Below are 17998 nucleotides of genomic sequence, written 5' to 3'. Positions count from 1 at the left end.
CATTTTCCTTGGTGCTTCTTCTTGCATTTATCGCACCATTTTGCTTCGGCTCCTCCTCCTCTCGTACTAGACTTCGAGAATTTACTCCTCTTGTCGGACCTCGAGGATCCATCAAATTTCCTTTTCTCACCAACTTCGGCCCTCTCCAGACCCTTTTCCTTCTGTTGGGTCTCCACATTCTTAGCTGCTCGAATCGCTGATTTCAGAGTGGTTGCCATCTAGACTGTCGGGCCAAAGTTGGATGGCAGTCCATTTGCGAACCTCTTAATTTTGGAGAGTTCGGTAGGCACCAGGTATGGAAATAACTTCATCTTCTCAGTAAATGCAGTAGCATAGTCGTCAATGCTCATCCTCCCCTTCTTCAAATTTTGGAACTTATTGTTTAAATCAATCAGATCTATCTCTGAACAGTACTGCATCTTCAGTTGTTCCAAAAACTCTTCCCATGACATTTTTAGGGATTCTCCTCGTGGCATCGAATCTGCCAATAACTTCCACCAGCTCAAGACTCCATTCTTTAGTTGCCTAACTGCAAAGACGGTCTTCTATTTCTTGCTACAGCTGTAGCTCTCGAACACCATCTCTATTTCAGAGATCCAGTCCATAATCTCAACAGGCTTTGGGCTTCCTAAAAGACTTGGTGGCTTGGCACCCAAGAAATTCTTATACTTCTGCCCATCCTTGTCGTTTCCCCTCTCCGGGTCATTCCTTCGTTCTTTTTGAGTCCCAACTTGACTCACATGGTGGCTATAGTTCCCTTTCTCCGATTGCTCGAGAATCAGCTCGGGTTGCTCAATAGGTATGGTAGGTTCGTCCCTATTTTCATGCAACATCTACCTCATTTACTCCCTCTGTTCTGCTTACATATCCTGAATCATGGCTTGTACTCTAACCATGGTGATTGGCTTGGGTGCAACTTCTACTACAACAGGTATTTGCTGAATCACTGGGGGTTGATTCCTATTCCCATTAGCATTCCCAAATCCACTGCGGGTTCTTGTCATTTTGATCTATACACCGAATAAGGTGAATTTATATCTTTATTTAAGATAGACATTTAAATCATCCTTATCTCTCTGAAACGCTTATATGCTAGTTCTAATATCGTAGTCGTACGTTTAGAATCCTAAACACATAAGGTTTCCAAATCTTGTCGACAACAGACCATAGATCCGAACAAATAATAGCATATAGCACATAAAAGCATTTTAGGCATCTTTCCTAAAATAAACTAGTGCTTGTGTCTAAAATTGACTAGACACTCCTCTCACAATCATCGCTTAGCATTATAAGTTTAAGTCTAGAAATCCTACAAATTTCTAGTTCGCTTAATCTAATGCTCTGATACCAACTATGACATCCCTATTTTCACGGCCAAAAAAGACTGGTTCGTTTATGCTTTGTTTGAAAATCAGAGTAATAGTTTAAATAAAATTGTTATTGAATTTTTTCCCATAATAAAATATGATAAAGATTTATCAAAGGATCTCCGTAGAAATGTATTTCATTAAAAACCTCGGGATGTCATGTTTGATACAGATCAAAAGCATAAACAGTACAATATAAGCCTTACTACATTATCTATGCTCGTACGCTACTACCTGTAATACAAGAAACTGAGTGTGTCAGGCTTGGGAGCCTGGTGAGCACATAGGGTTTTCAACCCACAATAAATGATTTTATTAATTTCATCAACCAACAATAACCCAATTACCCGTTCCTGTTATCCTCATATTACGTCCCTAAAACACCTATCATAAGGGACCTAGACAAAGGATCAACATCGGGATGGACACTAATGCTAAGGGGATTCCTCATCAATAAATGTCCTTAAGGAAACCATGAGGGGGATGGAGTACACCGGTGAACACATCGTTCACAAACACCTACAGGTTGCGAGCCTGCTAGCGCTCCACTCGACTGTCTAGAAGAGTCTGTGGTCGTCATCCATACTCCACTAGATGACAGAATCAACAACAAGAACATCGAGGCCTCTCATCATTTTATCACACATCGTCTATTACATCTACCCATGTTTTAACCCAACATTTTTGTAGATATAAAATACATATACAGTTTAAATCATTTAAAACATGTATAAAAATCTTTCATCAACATAGACAACAAGTATTCAGACAATAAGCACACATAGCATGTAATTTATATTAAATACTTCATATCTATGTGTAAGATGAAATTAAATATGCACTCACTTGATAAGGTGGTGACTCGGCACTCGGACAGCACTTCGTTACTCTTAAAACAATTTTCCCTTGACAAAACCTAGTACCATTACCACTAGAGTTTAGTCTATGGTTCGACGAGACTAATTAATAGTCTAGCTATTATTATTATTATATAAGCATTAAACAATACTCTTCACCCACTATGTACAGACAGGGGCCAGACATGGAACACTGGAGGGCAGGATCATTTTGGCATAAAGCACTTCTGAAATCCAACAACCCAAGTGGCCCTCCAAATCAGATTCCACGTACCGCGAGTGGTTAAAAAGATATTATAACGACACTTATATAACTCATAATAATAGCCAAAAATTTATTATAAGGTCCTAATAACATTACTATATTTAAATAAAAACTATATTTAAAATATACGTAGGCGTATCTTACCTATGAGGGGGTTTGGCTAGAAGCCGGACTCTGCATGGGCAAAACTTCCGAGCCGAAAGCTCTTCTCCTCGGAGCCGTCGAGTGCTCCAGGGCTTTTTTCTAATGCTATGGGAGTTTTGGGAGGTTTAGACAGAGTGTAGAGAGAAGAAAGAATGAAAAAGGTGTGAAAAAAATGAGGGTGGGAGAGGTTCTATTTATAGGGTGAAATACGGCTGAACTTGGTGCCACACGTCACTATCTGGTGGCAAGACTTGTGGAGAAAGCAATGGCCAAGATTGTGGCAATACTTCTAAAATCTATAACTTTCGCATACGAGCTTCGTTTTTGACGTTCTTTATATCCACGCGTAGGTAAAAATAAGATCTACAACTTTCCTTTTGACTCTGTCGGCTAATTCTCGACCGATCTTAAATTTAATAGTAGGAGGTGATTACACTGTTAAATGTCATGGTTTTAGAACTCGTTACTCGGTACCTGTTCAGCCGATTACCGAATAGCGGGTACTCGCGAGTACTCGGGAGTACTCGGGGAATACTCGGATTTGGTAATTCATGTAGAAATATTTTTAGTGAAATTATATATGTCAAAATCATAAGTTAAAACCATAAGCTAATTGAAATATATAACGAAATTAGATAAATGTGAATACACAAAAACTGAAAACACATAATGGTCTCACTTCGTAAGTAATTACTGAAAATTTAAGATATATATGTAGTAATAATCATATGTGTGTGTTAAATAATAAATCATTAAGTATATTATACATATTAATCACCGAGTTGACCGAGTTTTACAACATTGCTCAGTTCAGTAAGGGCCAATCGAGAAGTATTCGAGATTATATTACTCGCCTCAGTAAGGGGCCGAGTAGCAAGTACTCGGAGGAGTAATCGGCCAACTCGACGAGTTTTACAACACTATTAAATGTCCGCGTAAAATTCATAACTTTTACATATGGACTCCATTTTCGACTGTCATCTTGTCGTTGAGTTCCTATTAGTGAGATCTTCAATTCTCATTTAGGTCGCATTGGCCAAAAACCGCTCGATCTAAAATTCGAGTTTCGGGTCGTGCAGTGATATGTTAAATCTTAGAAAAACCATAACTTCCTCATACGAAGTCAGATTTGGGCGTTCTTTTTATGCACACTCTTGGTTTAGCATATACTACAAATTTTATTTAGATCTCTAAGGCTAAAAATTCTTCTATCATAAATTCACTTTTTATGATTTCCAATGTCGTGCCGGTTTTGCCGTAAAACTTCGACAGGCCATAACTTCTTCGTTATAACTCGGATTTCGGTGTTCTTTATATGTCTGGAATCCTTGTTTCGACCACTACAACTTTATCTATAGATATCGTTTTTATCTCACACTTTAATTTTGATGCTTATTTTTATCCTTTATTTATTATACTTTTATAATTAAGTATAAAGCACATAAATTCATATAATTCACATAATAATCTAATAATTCATCTTTATTATTTCAAAATGAGTTATATTGATTGACCTAGACTATTACATCATCTACTAATGCTTAACCCAAAAACATGGGCGTTACACTCGAGAAGGAAACGGTAGCAGAGGGCGAAATGCTCGAGCATAAACAAGATTTTCCTGTTCAGACCTGGCCCACGCCGTGAGGATTGCATCGTCACGTCCTGAGGATGGTGATTCAATAACTTTTTTTTGTTTGATTTTCGGCTTCTTCGGTTGTGGTTCAGATTACTTTGACTCTTATTCTCAGGATTTTAAGAACTCAGAAATAGTGTCTTCGTCAATGTCAATGGCCATGACTTACGTTTTTGGTTTGTTATCGGGAATTTGTGGAGGTAATCGTTTGTTAACAATGTAGTTAATTGACTAAGTTGAGCTTCACTATTTTGATTGATGCTTGATGATTTCTAAGTAAAGCTTCTTGGTCTCTCATTAGGGCTTGCTGGTCTCTTATTTCTGCATCGGTTTCATCATGATGTTTTTATGAAGCCTCCATATATCAAGTAAACATGGACTCAAAATCAACTTTCTTTTCAGGTTGTGGTTGCTCCTTTTGGTAGAAGTCTCGGCATGTTTGCCTATATTTCTCTTCTTTTTGCTTTTTGTATTCATCGTATGACAAATATTCTTTCTTTGGCTTCCTCAAATTATCATCGTAACGGTCTACACTTGAGTGAGGGGATTATTAATTGGATGTTATTTTGTGTTAGCATGGGGATTTTAGCTGGCTAGAAGCTAGTGATTTTTCTGTGAGATTCAGCAGAGTGAGGTGAGTTTCCTCACCATGTTTTGCAAGTCTAAGGCACCAATTCCGACCCATGATCAGTGATGCTTGGATACTAGATTTCTTTGTGACTCTTGTATGTGTATATGCTTATATGATTTGTATGTTGGGTGGGGCCCATTATGCGAGTTTGGGTGGGGCCCGTTATACTCATTGGGTAAGGTCCGTTATGCGAGTTTAGGCGGGGCCCGTTATACTCATTGGGCGAGGCCCCTTATGTATTTATTTATGTATGGTATGTGGTATTTTGGGGAACTCACTAAGCTATGTGCTTATGGTTTTCAGTTTATGTTCAAGTACTTCAGGATCGAACGGGGAGAGCCCGGGATGATTGCATAACACACACCATCTTTTTTCGCACTTTAAGGATTAAGTTTTGATGTATTGACATACTTTGATCTTTTGGGGTTGTATGAAAATGTTTGGATCAAAGTTTTTAATATATCAAAAAGGAAATTTTTGGGTCTTATTTTTGGGACGTTTAATACTCATACCACTACCAAGGCGTGTATCCCTAAACAACGCAGTCACAACAGTCAAGACACACCAGTGTAAGAGATGAGATCACACACTACGGGGCCAATGGAGTCAAGTTCACAACCGAACCAGGTGATCCATACATGCTCCACCCAAGCACCATATATCCCACAAGGAACCATATACAAATATAGGTACCAATACGGGTATGACCAAGGGTACAACAGCCATACCACGTACAACAAGTAATGGCCAACAGAGCATTCACCTACCCACACATGGACAACCCGGCCACGAGCATCAGCTCGACATTCTACTAAGAGCTCTTACAGTATGAAATACCACATTCAGCCATGATCCCAAACATTCCAAAGTATGACGACACACCAAATCCTAATGAGCACATAGACACCTACGAATGGAGAATGACATCACTACGGATGGAAAAGAGGTTTACCTACACCTACTTCCCAGTCACGTTGTTAGGAAATGCTAACAAATGGTTTAAGGCACTGCATCTGGAAAGTATCTTCAACTTTGAACAATTGAGGTATCTTTTCCTCAACAAATTTATGCGATTAAGGAAAATCAAAAGGAGATGCCAACTCCAATATGTCTTGCCAACAAAAAGAGGGAGATTACATCCCATCATACTACGACCGATTTACCCTCACAACTCTGAGCGTCCCCAGTCATGAGGAGTTTCTAGTCACATGCGCTTTCGCCCAGGGGTTAATCTCAAGCCCATTGTCGAGGAAAATGAAAGGAACAGTGCCAAAATCTAGGGACGAACTGAAGTATAGGGTCGAAAAATACCTTAGGAAAATCGAGGGAAAAGAGCCCAAAGAAGCCAATCTAAAAGTTGTAGCGAATGCATACCTCAAACAAGAATCATCTAACTCCCATAGTCACAAGGAGCACCACGATTGAAGTCACAACAAGCATAACACAAATTCAAGACAGTCATCCCGCAGGTTTCGCCCATTCGTCAAGGACGAGCCCAGGAGCCACAAGGTGGAAGTACATGTTGTGGAAAAAACCCCTCAGCAGGTAGAAGAAGAAAAAGGGAAGTATTGCGAATACCACAAGAGCAAAACCCACGGCATCGGGGAATGTACGATCCTCAAAAGAGAAGTAGTGGACAAGCAATTGAATGGAGACCTCACGGAGATCGCGAAGACCCTACGATCAAAATTTGAAGCCGAACAAAAAGACTGACGAGCCTGGGAGGAACCGAATAAACAACTAGTTAAGAAGGAAGAGATATTCACAATCGCAAAGCCCTAGAACAGAGCCAGACACTGATCGGAAAAAAATAACATTGGTGCCCTACTTGGAGATAGTCTGAACATAAGTTTCTCACCAGGAGACCCGCGAGCGCTCACATCCAACAACATTATATCCAATCATAATCTCTGCCTACATCCAACAGCATCATATCTGGAAATCCTTGGTCGACGGTGGTAGCAACATCGATGTCCTCTACGAGCACTATTTTGAACCACTCCCGACATCCTGGAAAAAGAATCTAAAACCACCAATCTGGGCCTCACTCATCAGCTTCACAGGACATAAGTTGTGGCCGCTCGGGACCATAAGCCTCCCATTAACAATACTCAACCATGATGGGAAGGAAAAGGTAACAAGGATAATCGAATTCTCAGTAGTAAAACATAGGTCCGATGACGATATGATCCTTGGGCAGCCAGGCCTTTTCCGGCTCCAAGCCATCCCATCAACAATACATGGTACTGTAAAATTCAGGACAACCAAAGGTTAGACAACAGTGACCCCCCTTAACCCACGGGCATAGCAACAACGAGGGATCGCCGCCTAGGCTACCGTGCCCATTCCAAGAAGGCGGCGCACAACAGTAATCGCCAACCAAATCTAGGGCAGGGGGAAAAGTCACCACCCCTACACAAACATTCTAGGGGGAGAAGGGCGCGATAGCAACAATATTACCATGCAAGAAACATCGTGGATAGTCAGCATGAACACTAAGCGATGCTGGATACCGTTAACCCTGCCAACATGTTGTCAAACAACGAAGGAACATAGTGCTAAAAAGAGGAAACAATAGGGCATACATGCAAAGTCTCGCAACTCGACCATAAATGCAAAGAGGAAACCGCTAAAACCAGAGCAGCGAGGGTAGGTAACTACCAAAGAAAGGAAGATGTCGACAAGAGACCCACCACAATCGTAAGGGTTCACAACTGTCAAAGGCTTCCTTCAGGATGACATCTAGTTGGGAACCTCACAAACAACAGAGGGAATATTGAACCACAAAGGAGCCAAAGGGTCATAATAACACAAACACGCACGTCGAACAAGACGAACTCATCCCTAGATGATAACCAGGCAACCAGAACCAGGGAGTGGAGAAAATTGAATATCGTCGTCCGAAAGACGGCCAACTCAAAAACAGCCAATCATGATCCGCACGCGAGTACGAACGTTGAAGAGCACAAGGACACGATCCGCCAAAGGACACAAAGTAAGAAAGACCACGAAGAAGAATTCATTCTGATGGCTTAGGAACCCCAAAACCCACACCAAAAATCTTAGAATAGGGGAGTGGGTAACTCATGGAAAGGGCCAAGTGATCAAACTCCTAACAGATAATCACGCCCCAAAAAGCCAGCCCAGGTGCTAGGCCTAGAATATCATCAACTATCCCACCCCTGATACCTATCTAATGATATAGATGTCTCTAAGACACTAGAAAATATACAATGAAAATGTACGATTTGAAACACACGCATATTAACATGAATTCATACAAATGGAAAACACAGACAGACTGATCATCCGCGCCACTTACATGAAACCATTACAAAAAAACACAATCATAGGCTTCAAAGGCTCACAGCCTTTCCCTAATAAAATCCTGCTTTGGCTAAGGACAGTGAGAATTAGGATGTGGGATAGCTAGAGGCTATGAATGATCATAACCATTGCCTCGTAACAACATAATATCTAAACATCGAAGCCCCGGGATGACAATCCTGAATGACTTAGATAATTAAACTCGGAAATAACGGCCCCATGAGCATAAAACTCCGAACAAAAGTCTAAAAGGAAAAAGAGGGGAAGATAAATAAAGGGCAGTAACCAAAACGGCTAACCCTCGCTTAACATAGAAAATTATCTGCCAATATCTCACCTAATACAAACTAATAGGAACAATTACAAAAAATTGCATTCCTAGGACTGACCATGGTCTAGGAAAGAACTCAACCCTGGGTAGCCAACATAACCCCCCCCCCCCCCCCCCCCAGGAATCAAGTCGAATAAACCACAAGTAAACCACAAGAAAAGTACAAAGCTATGTTTCTTCATAACATAAAACAAACCGGACAGATCTCGGGCTTAGAAAATAGCCACGCAGGACCATCGAAAAATGAATAACAAACATTGTTAAAGTTGTTCACCAAACAAAAACCATTTAAAAGAATATATTGTTTGAGTTTCACCAAGCAAAGTCAATCCACACATAACAAGGGAGATAGAAGAAATCACATAGCGAGGGAAGAGGGGGGGGGGGGGGGGGGGTCCGGTCTCATAAGTACTTCTTTCAGGACATTCTCCTTAAACGTCAGGGTCACTAGACAGCAGACGAAGACCTTCCATGTCGAGCTCGCCTAGGTGGAGCTAGGAGGTGAAATATACCTCCAACAAAGATTTCACATTAGCGTGCATGGCTTGGGAATATTTTAGAAGGGCACTCAGCTTGCCAGGTGCTAACTTCCCGGTAGTAACCTGCTCCGTGATTACCTGCTTGCCACCCTCTACCCTAGTTTCCATACACATAGCCTTCATTTTATTAATCCCAAGTGTGAACTCGGAGCTCTCAATCAATTTATCCACAACCTAAACAATCCCATTCTTTAGGAGCCAAGACAAATCCGCCTCCACATTCTCCCTCTTCGCCCTCTCCGTCTCCAGCTGCCTATGACAATCCTCAATGTGACCCTTTAATACCCCTTTTTCCTCAACTAATGCCTCCACATGCTGGGAAAAATGCCCCATGGATTCATACAGTATCGCAACCTGCTCCTCTAAAGAGGGCTTCTCCCCAGACTAAAGATCATAATGGAAATCAAGTGCATGCTTTCCCCCCTCTAACTCCAGTAACCTCCCCCTAAATTCATCTAGCTCAGCCTAATCAAAGCAAGCTCACCGAAACTCGAAGTGCTCTGACGAAGGCGACGAGTAGTCGCCACCATGTATGAGCCAACTTCAGCAGGTACATATAAAAGACTATTTGAAAGATATGAGTAAGAAAGAATCTCCAAAGCCTCAATGGTGGCGGGGGGGAAAAGCATGGAAACCCTAGTCATATGCCACCGCGTGCTGCGTGTGGTGGGATTCCAAGTTAATCCCCCATTCCGATACATATATGGCTGGTGCCATTGGAGGAACAGAAAAAGGATCCTCGGTAGTACCCTCCCCAGTAAGAAGTAGGATTGGTGAGTTGGAGAATCTTTGTGAGCAACGCCCGGGTTAAGACTAAAAACACTTTCACCAAAAGCAATAGGTTCCATTGGCTCTTCTTTGGTTTCACAGGGCAGTTCTGTCGCCCCTTCTTTCACCCCCTCGGGCAGTTTCGAAGTGTCAACATCGGGGATGTCCACTACCATGGGGGACTCCTCCAAAAGGACGTCCACATTCCGCCTCTTGAGGAGGCGTCAACCAGAGGAGCTAGTCCCGGTAGATTCCGCATGCGGCGAATCCAACAAGTAAAGTCATCGCTTGGAGGCCCTGTAGGTATCCTGTCTCACTGGCCCCGTCGAGCCCTCTTCTTCTATGTCAGAAGGCAAGGGGTCTTCACGAGAAACACCACCGACTAAAGTATCGACCAACGTCGGGTCAGCTCAAGGATCAGGCATTGGACCCGAAGTAGTGATTGTCCCAGAGAGGGCCAATGCATGGTCAATGCTAACTGACGGCGGAAGCACTTCCACTAATGACACCTCCCGTTGAAGGCATGCACCCTGAAAATGACCCCTTAAAACTATCTCAAATGGAATGATCATTTCACGACCTAACAAACCAAACAAGAAGATCAAGAACACAAAAAAGAGAAAAAAAAGAGGGGGGGGGGCATGCTACACTACGAAACACAAACGCAACCAAAGAAAAGCAAAACAAAAGGGAGGAAGGGAAAGAGTTTACCATCCTTCACAACGAAAAATTAAGGTATCAATCATCGAGACCTACAAGCTGCACTCATACCCACAGTGGCCAACAAATGGTCCTCCCAGTCATCCACGTTGAAAGACATGCTCTTCTGAGCATTGGCAACCAACTCTCTAGCCCGCCAAAGAGTAGGAATCTGATCAGAAAAGTTGGATCTTCATGGATAACCGTAACTGAGTAAATCCCGATTCACCCAGAGCCACCTGTCCTGCCAATTCTTCTTTGGCGCCTTTTGGTTCACGATGAAATCATGAACACCTCTACATTGAGAAAACCTGTGAATACCAGATTGAGTCGATGAATTGTAGAAATACTTGAAAGCCTATAGTTGGGGAAGCACATCCAGAGCCCGACATGCCATCTTAAAGCCAACTATCTTGTTAACAACGTTAGGGATAAGGCCGTCGACAATGAAACCGTAGTGACGCATGATCTTGTCAAAAAAGTCGGTCGTTGGCAACCGGAGCCTTGCCTCAAAGATGGGAATAGGAACTCCGACCTTACCCTCTGGTGGTCGGGAGATGATAGCTCCCCTATGTGGAAACTCGACCCCATGATCATGTAAGAAACCGAATTGCTCCTATAGCCCCGAAAACTCTTTGGAAGATGGAGCGGCACCCATGTTCAGAGATGTCATGGTTTGGTAACAGAGGGGAAAAGAAAACGAAGAAGAAGAAATACGGAAGGAACAGAAAGAAAGAAGCAATATTGTTAGAAAGAAGAAGCAAAGGTAAAAGGAAAGCAAATCGGATAAGGAAGGTTTTAAATGTAGGCGCGAAATCCGAACAATTACAATGATAAAACCGTCGACTCAGACGATTTCGTCAAGTCAACAGGCAGCAAAAACCACCATTGATGAACACGTGTCCATGCATAAGGCTAGAATGACCCCACTAGCTCGAGCAAACACTGACACCCACTAGCCTAGGGGACTTATTGACGTATCTCACCCTGAGTAACATCAAAGGATAACGGATCCGTCCACTCAGGAACAACTCATCAAAAACCCACTACTCGACAAGAGTCGGGAGCAAACCATATTCTATAAGACCCCGCGTTCTAGCACCGACGATCTACCCCTTTTTAAGAGAGAAACTTCCGTTCCAGATAAGAGAAAGGAGTATCAGTTGCCCCAGGGCGACAGGTGTAGTGTTCGGTGATCTGCCAACTCGTAGTTCTGCACCAATAGCAAATAGCCACCCACGAGGCACGATCTACCAATCGAAGGCCGCCTCGTCCTGCCATGTCTGGAAAAGTAGAAGATACTGTCGAGGATCTGTTCCCTTGACCACAAGTATAAAAAGGTCCATTCTCCCCCAAGAGAAGAGATCGACTCTAAAATCCCAGTCTTATACTCTCTATATAATACAATTTCTCAAAGGAATTCATTAACTTGACCGTTGAAGCTTTGTTCCGGGATCACCTCCCGGACGACGTCTGACGATCTTATTTTCTTTGCTGTGATTCTCGAGCTTATCTTTTTCACCCCTCAAGGAGACGGAGTTAAGTCAGAGAAATATCACAACAAGTTTCTTCGGTTGATCCTCCTTTGAATCCATCTTGTGTAACTGCCCTAACCGTAGTCCAATCATCTTCTTTCATTGAACGAGGAAAAAAAGGTCAAGAAGAATCTTCGCTGGCATCTGATCCCTTAATCATAAACTTAACGCATTTAGTTTTCGTTTCGTATCATGTTAATCAATTTACTTAAACATATTGAAATCTTTTACTCAAACTCATTTATTCCATATCAAGTTTATATTGACTTAATGTTTCATATCAGTTTTTGCAACCTTTAATTACAACATTATCAGTATCGGCAAATACAACGAACTCTTGCAAAGTCCACTATAGCATTAATTAGAAATTTTAGATGAAACATCTATTCTAAAAATAACTCATATTTAATATGTACTTCTTCCTGTTAAAATTAAGAGACATTTTTTTTCCTTTCTATTATTTTCTTATATATTCAGGATTTTGACACTTGTCATATTTAATAAATTAATATATTTTTATTATATTTGCCATATTTAAAAATAATAGGAAAATTAATACCATGAAAAAGTACGAAGGATATTTAATTATTTCAGATAAATTAAATATTGCAACCGAGAAATATTGGTAACTACATTAGTCTATTAAAGTAATTTTAAAATAAAATATGTGGAGTCAAGAAAAATCAGTAAGAGAGGTTTTAATATTCGAAATGAAAAAGCATCCTAGAATAAATCTTCATATAATTTATCTTTTGTTTTTTTGGCTGCTAAATATGTTACAACATCATGATGTCATTTTATTATCATACGTACAACCAATTTAATCTATTTATTTATTTATTAGGCTTAGGATATTCCATGATTGCATGTCAATATTAGGTGGACAAAACACATTATCAAACACGCCAACTCACCAAAAGCATCTCATATCATTAAAGTTTATATTATTTCAACCATCAATAAAATTCTTATATTTCTAATGTTACATCAACACAATTGAAAATTACAACATTGTCACACTCGTTTGTCAACCGAATACAAGATTGAAAGTGTTTGTTTTTGTATTTAATTTTGTATCTCCCTTCATTCATTCATCTTCAAGTTTGCTGCCGGCCACATCTACAACAAACCGATATCTAACATCATTCTTGACCAATCTATCCATCGCAGTATTGACATAGTCCATCTTCACAACTTCAATTGTGGATCTCACTCCTTTCTCCTTGCAAAATTCGAGCATCTCTTGTGTCTCCTTCATGCTACCAATAAAGGTTCCAGTAATCGTTTTTCTTCCTTTTAAAAAAACACAATATTAAAAGTTAGATCAAATTACTCCTAACATATAAAGAGACAAAATAGACATTGTTCACTTAACATGGTACAACCCTAGATATGCTAAGTCTGATTATGATTTCTTGTTAGATATGTGAAGTCAATATTTTCTTTTCAAAAGAGCTTTTATGGTCCGGAGAGAATACTTCGTTGTATAAACAAAATTCATGTGACTATGTCTAGTCGATATTATAAACAAACTTATATAAACATATAACGAACTAACCAAGCATGAGAAGAGGGGAGATAAATTGCAAAGGGACATTGATGACACCCATGATGATCAATTTGCCATCGAGTTTGAGCAAAGTGAGGCTTGGCTCGAGTGGGTGGTGTACGGGTACTGTGTCAATAATGTAATCAAATGAATCTGCTAGTTCTTGCATCCTTGTAATATCGGAGCTGATGAGGTAATCATCAGCTCCAAGGACATCGATGGCCTCTTCTTTCTTTTTGTCGGAAGAAGAGATCACAGTAACATGATGTCCCATGGCTTTGGCTATTAGAACACCCATGTGTCCTACCCCACCAAGCCCAAGTATACCTCCTTTTAGTCCACTCCCGGTCAACCCAAAGTGGTTCAATGGACTGTAAACAGTCACTCCGGCGCAAAGTAGGGGTGCCACCTGCTCCGGCGACATTCCCTCCGGTATCTTAACCACAAACCTGTATATATTTCAAAAATATAATCATCAATCTCTAGTTATTAGTAATTTGTCATTATGAGAGAGAGGTTGATCGGAAATTACTTCTGGTGGACGACCATGGAGCCGGCGAAGCCACCTTGAGTGGGTTTGCCGTCACTGTAGACGTCGTTGTAGGACCATATCTTTTTGTTGCAGTATTGCTCAACATCCGCCTTGCAGGGGCGGCAGCTGTCACAACTTCCGACGAGACACCCAACTCCGACGCAATCGCCGACCTTGAATTTGGTGACTTCCGGTCCCACCTCCATTACCTCACCTACTACTTCGTGTCTGTATCCACCAACAAGAAAGCAAAACATTACCAAAAAAATATATTAAAATATTAACAACGTAACTTATCTCCATTCTTCGAGGTTGTAAACACATACACATCACTCAAAAAATCCAGATTTCCTTTTACTCAAATACGATATATAAGATTACATAAATTCAATCTTCATCACCCATTAAGCTTTTGTAAATCATTTATCTCGTAATACATAACTGGAAATAACTTCCCACAATAGTTTATATTTTGTTTAGAACAAGAAGAGGGTGAAATCAAGAAGACTGACCCTGGAACCATGGGATAATTCGACATTCCGAGGTCATTTTTGATCTGATGAAGATCAGTATGGCAAACTCCGCAGCATATGACCTTTATCAACACGTCTTCTGCTCCTGTATTTCTGTCACATACATATATTTTCAGTTATGTATATCTATACACACATGTGTATATGAGTATATCGATATTTGTATGTAAAGGAAGGTACCGGAGAGTGAAGGTGTATGGAGAGAGAACGCCGGAAGGATCTCTGGCAGCCCATCCGGTTGTTTTCCTCTCTTCTTTCAAACTTCCCATTTCAGATTCCGGTGTTTCTTACACACAGAGATTCGCAGCGAGGTATATTTGAGGTGAGAGAGAATGTATGTTTGAGATGGTAGGCACAAAGGCTTATATTATATATACACACACAATGCGGGGGCCCGGTGTACTACCGATTCTTCGTCTTAAAGTCAGCTCCATGTTTCTTTCATAAAGTTTCTTGATTTTATTTTATTTAGACACAATCACAATTAATCTTTTTATCTAACCCTTTTGCCCTTTAGTATACGGAAAAAAACAGTTTTACGTTTTTTTTTTTAATTCGTTTATTTAATTATTTTCATAGCAAGGTTGTCTCTTTGAAATATACCGTCGTTGGAATAAATAAGAATAAAGTTGTCAAGATGTCTATTTTATATATAAAATATATGATCGTTTTTTATTTTGTAAGATCATAATCATCATAACGCTCGAGGGTGTCACAGGAACCGCACTCCTTCCTTTGACACATAGGAGCCACATCATTTTTACCACATAAAGTATAGTTTTTTACCTCACCCGGGGAGTGGAAACCATGATAGAGAAAGAAAGAGGTGAGAGAAAGAAGAAGAGAGAAAGACACAGAGATAAAAAGATAGAAGAAAGAGGATGCGGCTATTTCTAGCCACACTGCGGCCAAAACCGCAGGAAACCGCACCCAGTAGGCGGTGTTGACGGTCCAGGTAGCAAGGGTGCGGCTTGAAACCGCAGTCTACACCTTCAAGCCTAATATCGAATTAAAATCGTAAAATAAAAATAAATAAAAACTTTTTAAAACATAATAAGTAAAATTCTACAAAAACTTTTTAAAACATAAAAAAATACATTTGCATCAATCATTTAACCATCATGTTAACTATAAGTAGTTTAAAACATGATCTTCAATCTATTATTTAATAATAAATAATTCAAACATAATTTTTTAGAGCTCATCACAAAATTTGATGTACTTAGTTCAATACAAAATATTATATATATTTCTAAAAAAAATCGTAATGATCTTATGATCTTATGATACAATCCTATGGTTCTATTCAGACCTTATCCGATAAAATGAATCACTTATTATCAAGACCGATTTACCTAAGTGAGGTCGTAGAATTATACAATCATATAATCAGAATCACGATTTAACATCCTTGATATTGAGTGTTATTATATTGATTTGCCTTGATAAAGAATTATAGATTACATAAACAATGTAAACTTTTATGCTAAAAAACTAGAACCCAATCTCCACTTAATCAAAACTGAAACGACTCCAAAAAGTATTGCCTCATACTAGGTCAACCTCATGTTTCATAGTTGTGAAAATCGATCGACGGTAGCTCGGTGGTCGACTGACGTTAAGTAATTAATCGGATTAGACAGCGATTAATCGGGGATCCTAGATTATTCATAAATTTATTTAAAAAACTAATATATCCAAAAAAATAAGTATTTGAAAATTTTAAATTTACAAAATTTGAAAATTTGAAAATTTTAGTGTAATCTTTTTAAATTTAAAAACTTAAGAATTTGAAAATTTAATATTTTGATGTAATATTTGAAAATTAAAAATTTTGAATTTTTTAAATATTTTCCGCATATAGTCGCCGAGGACTGCCAAGGATCGTCAAGCCCGAGTTTGACCAATTTCCGCCAAGCATCCTAATCATAATAGGTTCAAGGCCACCAACCGATTAATCGGATGCCAAGACCAATTCCTGCAACATAGCATTTTTTTCACACTTTGAATTAACGTCCTCCTCCCTTGATTCAAATTTGCATATTCCTAACTTGTCCCTGAAATATGTGAGCTTTACAACAAGTAAAGTGTTTTTGAGAAGGTCAGCGAGTCCCTCTTATGTACCATTGTTTGCTATCAATTTGTGGATGAAGTGAAAAAATGTGTCTATGATGCTATATATTTGACTTATATACCTAATAATGCAATGATGTCTTGGTTCTTGAAGCTCTATATAATCATTTTTGAACCAATTTTGAACATGTTAGTTGATATACTTCTTCGATCATTTGAACATCTTGCCCAATTTGAAAAACTAACTAATTTAACCTTTTTTCATGTGTATGACAAAGTCCTAAATCCATCGTTCCAACCATATACTTCAAAAAATCTTTTTGAAGCTCCAAAGTGGTTCTTAAATGGATGATGTATGAATCTTGAAAGTACTCCAACTAAGAATCCAATGATAAATCCCATGTAGGTCAAGTATATTTAGTATCCTGCCATACTTTTGAACCTTGTTAAGTCAATTCCTCATTCTCCATCTTTAGGCTTAATTTTTCATCTACATTAATGTGTGTTTCTAGTGTGGTGTAATGTGTCACTCCAATCTTTTTGAAAAGCTTTCTTGCATATTTAACTTGACTAATAAATATCCTATATCCATCTTTTCGTACTTCTGGCTTGATAAAATAATGCAATAGTCCCATGATGCTCATCTTAAATTTGTTTTCATATGAGATGTAAATTCAAGAACCATTTCACTAGAAGTCCTACTTTAGATGTTTGTCAACTCTTCTATAACACACTCGTGGGATCCTATTTAAGGTAGTAAAGGGCTTTACGTAACTTATAGACTCTCTTTTCTTTTCCTTTGCTAATGAAGCTTTGTGGTTGATCGACTAAAATCTCTTCCAATAGGTATTCATTAAGAAATATTGGTTAACCATTAAACTGATAAACTAACTATTGTGCGATTACTAAAATCATTCACACCATATAGAAGCTTTCCACTGGTGGTAACGTTTCTTGAAAGTGTACACATTGTTGTTGTGCATAACCCTTAAATATGAGCATTGCCTCATATGAGAGTACTTCATGATTTGTCCCATATTTGGTTTTAATACCCCATTTTAACCTAAGGTGTAACATTTGTTCTAGGTACATTTATTTTCTTGGCTTTAAATTTTGCAATTTAGGTTCTTATGCCAAGCGTAACCAAGGTATGCGGGCGTACCTTGCTGCATCTTAGACACGAGGTTTTCCCCTAATACGATGGGCGTACAT

The 17998-nt window shown here is 39.5% G+C and overlaps 1 protein-coding gene across 1 annotated transcript; it reads right to left on the bottom strand.

The window, feature by feature from the left end:
• Positions 1 to 13009: 13009 nt before the first annotated feature.
• Positions 13010 to 15065, bottom strand: LOC111899992 (probable cinnamyl alcohol dehydrogenase 1). Its single transcript, XM_023895880.3, has 5 exons — positions 14894 to 15065; positions 14693 to 14806; positions 14181 to 14408; positions 13658 to 14097; positions 13010 to 13392 (listed from the first exon to the last, which is right to left on the bottom strand). The coding sequence occupies exons 1-5, from the start codon at positions 14980 to 14982 to the stop codon at positions 13187 to 13189; spliced, it is 1077 nt and encodes a 358-aa protein (XP_023751648.1). The 5' UTR covers positions 14983 to 15065; the 3' UTR covers positions 13010 to 13186.
• Positions 15066 to 17998: the final 2933 nt, after the last annotated feature.

The sequence above is a fragment of the Lactuca sativa genome, chromosome 7 (assembly GCF_002870075.4).
Source record: "Lactuca sativa cultivar Salinas chromosome 7, Lsat_Salinas_v11, whole genome shotgun sequence".
In the NCBI taxonomy this organism is placed as follows: Eukaryota; Viridiplantae; Streptophyta; class Magnoliopsida; order Asterales; family Asteraceae; genus Lactuca; species Lactuca sativa.
The sequence above is the reverse complement of the archived record's forward strand: the minus strand, read 5'-3'. Positions and strand labels throughout refer to the sequence as shown.